Below are 7,488 nucleotides of genomic sequence, written 5' to 3'. Positions count from 1 at the left end.
CACACATTGGTTTCCAGCTCATTTGTCTGAAACTACATTAGAGATGTGGTTGCATTTGTTTACATTTTTGTTAGAGAACAAGTAGGCCTAAGTTATTCCACTATAATTCTTTCACCATATAACATTTCCAAACAATTTAACATACACTAACATCCTGGTAAAAAAAAATTCCCTGCGCTAATTTAGACCCTGCAGCGATTAAACATCTACCCCATTGATTGCTATAATTTGTTTAGAATATTTTGACGAGTTACCGATTACAATTATGATGTGTTAAAATCTTTATGGCAAAACTCATTATCTGTAATGAAAACAGACCTGTGTATGCATTCATCTTATGTTTTGGTAGAAGTCGCATGTTTAGAATGTTGCCTTGAGGATGAACGCTATAAATCAGACTTTTTACTTAATTTTAACCACATTTGTTTGAAAGAATTTGTTCTGACATTAGGCTACACAATATGATACAGCATATCATAAAAAATACAAAATGTCACTCTTGGTCTGTCTGTCAAACGCATTTGCTTCGATTGGCTAAGCCTACTATCATCCTCTTTTTACTCATCAGAGTAGCGGTAGTCTTAATATTTCCGACCGCATTTGAAGGCAGCATCAGACTGCCGCACGCGACTCAACCTCTGCCGCGAAAAACTGTAATGAAGTGCTGAGGAAGACAAACCAGGTAACAATAATACTTTTTAAAACTGTCAAATGTCAGCAGAAATGTTTAAATAATGCTTTTTCACTCACATTATTTGAATAAATAATACAACATTTTAATAAAAATCCCTCAAAAGACTCAGACAATGCTGTCAGGTGTGATAACAGTGAACATGTTAGCCAATTTTAGAGTTTCACTATTAGCTAGCTAACAAGCTACTCACTAAAAAAATCAACAAATGACTCCTGTCCTGTGTATAAGTTTCAGGCAATGTTAGATATAGGGTAAACACTTAAACATTTTGTATGTAGGTGTAATTGAAACCCAAACGTTGTTAATGTTATTGTATGCTATTATTGTGCCTTATTTTACAGAGTCTGTGAATATAATAAAAACTGGACTGGACCAGGGATTAAGTTAATCAATAAACAAAATGGCTGCTCAGACCTATATTGCCATCTCCGAGCTGCATCCCAACTTCTCTCATCCGGTGAGTGCAGATGATTTTTTCAGCAGAACGCAGCAATGGGCATAATATCTTTTTCTTCTTGCGGCAGCTGTTTAAACTAAAGTATAACCACGAGTCTAATAGCCAGGAATAATTGTGTTGAATTGAATTTGTACACTGGTGGAACAGGATACCTTTTTCAGGCCTTTTATTGTCTGTATGCAGCAGCGTTGAACTGTCATTGACCCTGTAATGCTTTTACAGAAAGTGGCAGGCATCGTCATCGGGAAAACTGACGTCAGAAGCTTCCCCGACAGAAAAAGTTAGTATCTTCTTTATTTATCTGCTTTTTTTTGTTTTGTTTTTAAAGATAAATTCCTCTACAAAACACTTTCATTGTCCTTTTAAATACTCCGATAGGGGTTTTATGTGGGTGACAAATAAGCACTTTTTGATTATGTTATAATAAGATTATACACATACCTCACAGAGCTATTGTTACAGTATATCAAAGCATGCATATTTAAAGAGATTATGATAAAGGTTCCTTATTAAAAGTACCTTAAAATGCGTCAGAATTTCCATTATAGCCTCACTATTTCTGCCAGTATGGCCTTGACACTGACATTACATTTAATTTTAACCGGCACTAGAAAGGTATTAAAAAGTTTCAAATTTAACTTGGAAATTTCTGGTGGTACCCTGCTCTAACAACATTACACCTCAGTGTCTTGTACAACAGCTCCCTCTTCTGGAATATAGATAAAAACAAACTATATCCTCTTGTCTTTTTTCACTCTTTTTTCCCAACTCCAGCCGTTGGTGTAGACAGATGGACTTTTGGCTTCACTGTGAAGGACTCAGCCGACTCGTTCATTAATGTGTCGGCCTGGGGAAACGAGACCTACATCAACCCTCTCTCAAACAGCTTCAGCGTGGGAGACTGTGGTATGGAAGTCCCTCTCAAAGTTCCCCATTATAGCCCAAAAAAACGTATACAAATGTTGGATTCAGCAACAAATACATGTGTGTTGTAGTTTGTGTTGATGCAACCCAAGTGTTGACATTAAAATGAGAAAAAAGCAATATACACTCTATGTAGACTATCTTTTAAAGTCATCATATTCGGCCTAGAAAGTATCTGCTCTTCATTGCTGAATGACACTGTAATTTAGAGCAAAATCAGGATCTTGTGTTGTATTTGTTTACTTGTTAAAGATTGATCAAATTACACCAAAAGTCCTAATATACAAAACATTGTACCAAGAGGATAATTTTCAATATGTTTAATAATTTAATATCGTTAACATCAAGATTAACTCTGTTTCTATGCGTAACATTAGTTCTTATTGTTTTCTCCCAGTCATCGTCGAAAACCCTTTAGTTTCCACCAAAGACCCAGAGAGAGAAGGCAAATACTGCCCTACCACACCCAGGTAATCAACCCTCTCACTACAGATGTTGCCTAAGAGTCACACAGTCACCCTCACCCTGCATCCCTACCTTTTAGACAGCTGAAGTGTAGTCAGGTTAATACTGTTTCAAATATGGTGCAACAGTGTGTAAGAAGTGGCCTGTTTGTGCTGTGTCAGCCTGTACAGACTGCTAGTGACAGAGGCTCACTCCCAGGTGACTCTGTGTGCTGACGTGGACGCCATCGACAGGCTGCTGCCTCTCATCCACCTGCCAGCCAAGGACTCTGGAGACTTCTACTCTCTGGGAGACATCGTGGCCAACGGACAGAGGCTGGACGGCACCGTCATTAACATACTGGCTGCAGTCAAGACGGTAAGGCACCTTAAGGCTACACACCCTCTATTATTAAATAGTATTAAAGGAGAAGTGCACCTTTAAATACATTCAATGAGTTGTACAGGTCTTTGAATTGATTTGGGTGGGCCCACTTTTCCAATAACCTGCCGCAATTACTTGAACTTTTTTTTCCTACATTTCCCAGAATGCTATAGTGGAATTATGGTGATAACAGTGACACGTTTTTCCAGTTAAGAAACTGTAAAGGTCTGGGGATGTTGTAGTCTTTTGTGCTGTACATTACAATAAAGCCCTCAGTAAACAGCTAGACTGTCTCTGTCTGAAGAGAACAAAATCTGCCTACCAGCACCTCTAAAGCACACTCACTAACATGTTGTATCTTGTTTGTTTATTCCATCCAAAAATCAAAGTGTAAAAATAATAATTTGTCATTTTGTGCTGAACTATTTTGTGGTCGGGACAAGTTATAACATGTTGATAATTGAGCTTTAAAAGTGCTGGAAGCGCAGACATTGTTACTTAGGCTACTCACTTTTGAAAAAAAAAAATAATAATAATAAAATCTGCTCTTCTTGAAGGTTAGATTGTTCCTGTAAGAGCATGTATATCATAAGGGGTATCAGTTTTTTTTTTAAACCAAGTTTTTGAATTCCTCTTTATCAAATTTTTTTGTTTGTTATATATGACCAGCTCAAGTCTTTTTAAAGTCTGGTTCTCTACACTAAGCTCGACTAATGGTGGGAAATACTGTAGGCTGTTCAAAATCTTTATGGGCTTAAAAACAACATTACCAAGATTCGAACGGGTTGTTAAAAAAGCGCCCTGGTTTAACATTATGAAAGTCAGACCTGGAAAAAGGTCATGGCTCCTGTCACTGAGGCCGGGGGTGGGGGACATTTCTGACAAAAAAAAATATATTTATTGATTTAAAACAGGTTCAATCAAGCATATCAAAGTTGACTTCATTCACATCTTAAGAATTGCCTAATAGACTGCCTTGTGTCTGCTCTTCCTGTGTGGTTACATGGTGGTGGTATGCATGATGGTGATTGCCTGGAATGTACCAACTCACCATAATGGCCCTAAAGGCGTGCGTAAAGAGTTGGCCCCCAGACTCCACATTTCATGACACTGTGCATATGTGATTGATTGATTCTACATAGGAAGTGAAGATATTGTGATAGGAACTTGACCTGCTTGTGTGTTTCCCTGTTCAGATTGGAGAGCTGAAGCAGTTCACCACTTCAGACGGACGCAGAGGCCAGAGGCTGGAGCTCAAGCTCTTTGATGACTCCGTCTCTTCCTTCCCTCTCGTCTGGTGCGTCACGCCCATTATAGTCATTCGGAAAAAATTAATAACCATTTACCACTTTTCTTCATTTGCTGCATTTTATTCCATGTCATTGGCCCGTTGGATCAGCGCAGTGTATCTTGAGGTTCCCATAAAATTGACTCTGGTGACACTGAACTTTAGATTAACCTGGTGAACTCCACATGCATTTGATTTTCACTGACTGTGCCTCCCCCCTGAGTAACTCCCCCAACCTCTGCTCCACTCACAGCTGGGACAGAGAGGCCATTCAGCTGGTGCAATCTCTGATACCCAGAGAGACGGGTAGGTTCACAGCCCCAGCTCATTATCAGCCACAAAAAATGAATTCTTTATTTGACTGTTATTCCTGCCTGTCATGTCTCATAAACGTACCGCACACAAGAGAAAGCATGGACGCTGATATCTGAGATGTGACTTGGGAGTGTTCAGGTTTGAAATAACTCACTTGTTTTAAATTTTCCTCTTCCTACTAAAGTGCTCTTCATAGCCGACGCAAAGATTGGCTTTGACAACTTTCGCAGCTCCATGACAGCGACCGCTAACACCAAAACCATCATCACTGTCAATCCTGGTACGATATCTCAGCAGCATTTGTAAAAAGCATAGGATCTGATATAAGCGTCCATTGTGCAGTAACTTAAACACAGGGTAGTGGAAAGCGAGCGATCTGGCTGCGGTGGACCGTGTAAAAGAAAACAATCCTTGTTCCTGCTGTGCAAGTAGAATATGATCAAGTTTGTAGCTGTCCAAGTCAATCATGATTTCTGCTCTCAGACACCAGAGAGGCCAGCCTGCTGTTCAGCTACGCTAAACAAGTGTCTGAGTCTGGAGCTCTGGATCAAGACGAGAAGCCAGAAGATGTGCCCGGTAGGTTACAGTGGAGAACTCGCCTCTCTCTCATATTGTTAATGTCCAATATGTAAAGCCTTGGCTTTTAGATCTCCTATTTGTATCTTTCCATCCTCTCTTTTAATTTTTTTTCTGGGGTTATAATGTTAATAACAGAAAAATATGTTTTTTTATATGAAACATTGGCACCCAAAGACACATAAATTACGACAAGCAGTGATAGATAATATCTCATTGTCTGCAGTGGACTCCATCACTGACGTGTACACGGTGAGCCAGATGAAGCAGAAGACTCAGGAGAACCCAGAGGCTTTCTTTGGCATCACATACAGCTTCATCTCCAAGCTGGACCTCGACTCCTCTGTCTCAAAGGTCATCAGGACGCGCTGGTACGTTCACACAAAATGCTTGATGTAATACTCTTTCCCCTCACAAGAAAATCATTTGATAATGAGTTAATAAAATCAATGAGATTCCCCAATCAGTGTGTTCTATCTGTCCCTGTCCCAGCACCAGGTGTAAGTTCCAGGTGGCTGAGGACATGCAGAGCTGTAGTAACCAGATGTGTCCGGGGAGGGAGCAGGCCTTCTCAGCCACCACAGGCTTTGACCTGCTGGTTGACCTCACAGACCACACCGGCACCCTGCACGCCTGCACCCTCAGGAGCCCAGTGGCAGAGCAGGCACTCGGATGCACGGTCAGACACACTTCACAGGAATACCATTATTCAGCCTCAATGATCTACATGTAGTGTGTGTGTACGAGAGAGCGATCAATAGTACAAGCAACACTACATTACTGTTCTAAGTTATGGTTCTGAGGTTTTTTCCTTTTATTGAGTGAGAAAATATTTGCTTTATTTAGTATTTAAATCCATGTCAAATTTGATATTTCCCGCTTGCTTCAGGTGAGAGAAACGCCTTTTTTATTTCATATATCATCCGTTGCAGACCGAGGAGTTCACCAGTTTCACTGATGACGAGCGGACGGCAATGAAGTGGAGATTTCTTTTGGAGAGATGCAAAATATACGTGAAGGTACAGAAGCTTTTGATTCTACGCTGTGCATGGTTTTGCTAATAAAAACAAATCATGTGTCTAAAAATGTCTTCTCCCATGTTGTAGGTCCTCCCTCACACTAAACTGAAGAGTGGTTTGAGGGGGGCGGTGGTGGCCTGCTCCCTGTCTGACCCTGGAGAGGTGAAGCAGCACATGGCTGCACTGCTGGAGCGCATCTGATCACCAACATATGGCTGAAAGAGCTGCTTTGCCTGCTGTGTACTACTGTTCAGATTGAGAAAGTGGTTATAATAGTCATGTATGGCCTACATGTAGCCTTTGGGTTTCGTGAATAGATACATTATCTGCATTATTTATTTATTTATATAACTTGTTTCTTATTTAACATATGTATATAAATATTCTGTTGAATGTCTGAATAAAGAAAAAAGCAGGTTGATAAAAATAATTGATCACTATCAGTTTATTTGTCAATTTGTCATGTGTCCATTATATCAATCATCCTATTGTTCCATGAAAAGATATTTGATGAGCAGCCAGATAATACAAACACACATTTAGATAAGAGACACAAGAGAATTTCTTTTTATTTAAGACAGAATTCAATTTACTCATGTATATTTTGACGCAATTACCATGACATACAGACAGTATATATATGTTTTTTTATTATATTGTGTTACGCACTTTGAATGTGCTGAATTAAATTCAATACCAGTAATTTCACACAATCATATAGGCCTACTTATTATACAGGTCCTTCTCATATAATTAGCATATTGTGATAAAGTTGATTATTTTCCATAATGTAATGATAATAATTGAACTTTCATATATTTTAGATTCATTGCACACCAACTGAAATATTTCAGGTCTTTTGTTGTTTTAATACTGATGATTTTGGCATACAGCTCATGGAAACCCCAAATTCCTATCTCAAAAAATTAGCATATTTCATCCGACCAATAAAAGAAAAGTGTTTTTAATACAAAAAAGTCAACCTTCAAATAATTATGTTCAGTTATGCACTCAATACTTGGTCGGGAATCCTTTCGCAGAAATGACTGCTTCAATGCGGCGTGGCATGGAGGCAATCAGCCTGTGGCACTGCTGAGGTGTTATGGAGGCCCTGGATGCTTCGATAGCGGCCTTAAGCTCATCCACAGTGTTGGGTCTGGTGTCTCTCAACTTCCTCTTCACAATATCCCACAGATTCTCTATGGGGTCCAGGTCAGGAGAGTTGGCAGGCCAATTGAGCACAGTAATACCATGGTCAGTAAACCATTTACCAGTGGTTTTGGCACTGTGAGCAGGTGCCAGGTCTTGTTGAAAAATTAAATCTTCATCTCCATAAAGCTTTTCAGCAGATGGAAGCATGAAGTGCTCAAATCTCCTGATAGCTAGC

At 39.5% G+C, this 7,488-nt stretch overlaps 1 protein-coding gene across 1 annotated transcript; it reads left to right on the top strand.

The window, feature by feature from the left end:
- Positions 1–1,094: 1,094 nt before the first annotated feature.
- On the top strand, positions 1,095–6,302 carry meiob (meiosis specific with OB-fold; the record flags this gene model as incomplete). The annotated part of the gene is made up of 13 exons (XM_080048998.1): positions 1,095–1,151; positions 1,374–1,431; positions 1,926–2,057; positions 2,473–2,545; positions 2,702–2,897; positions 4,100–4,200; positions 4,445–4,497; positions 4,691–4,786; positions 4,990–5,082; positions 5,309–5,453; positions 5,575–5,761; positions 6,015–6,101; positions 6,189–6,302. The coding sequence occupies 13 exons, from the start codon at positions 1,095–1,097 to the stop codon at positions 6,300–6,302; spliced, it is 1,392 nt and encodes a 463-aa protein (XP_079905124.1).
- Positions 6,303–7,488: the final 1,186 nt, after the last annotated feature.

Source organism: Ammodytes marinus (genome assembly GCF_949987685.1).
Source record: "Ammodytes marinus genome assembly, chromosome: 20".
In the NCBI taxonomy this organism is placed as follows: Eukaryota; Metazoa; Chordata; class Actinopteri; order Uranoscopiformes; family Ammodytidae; genus Ammodytes; species Ammodytes marinus.
The sequence above is the reverse complement of the archived record's forward strand: the minus strand, read 5'-3'. Positions and strand labels throughout refer to the sequence as shown.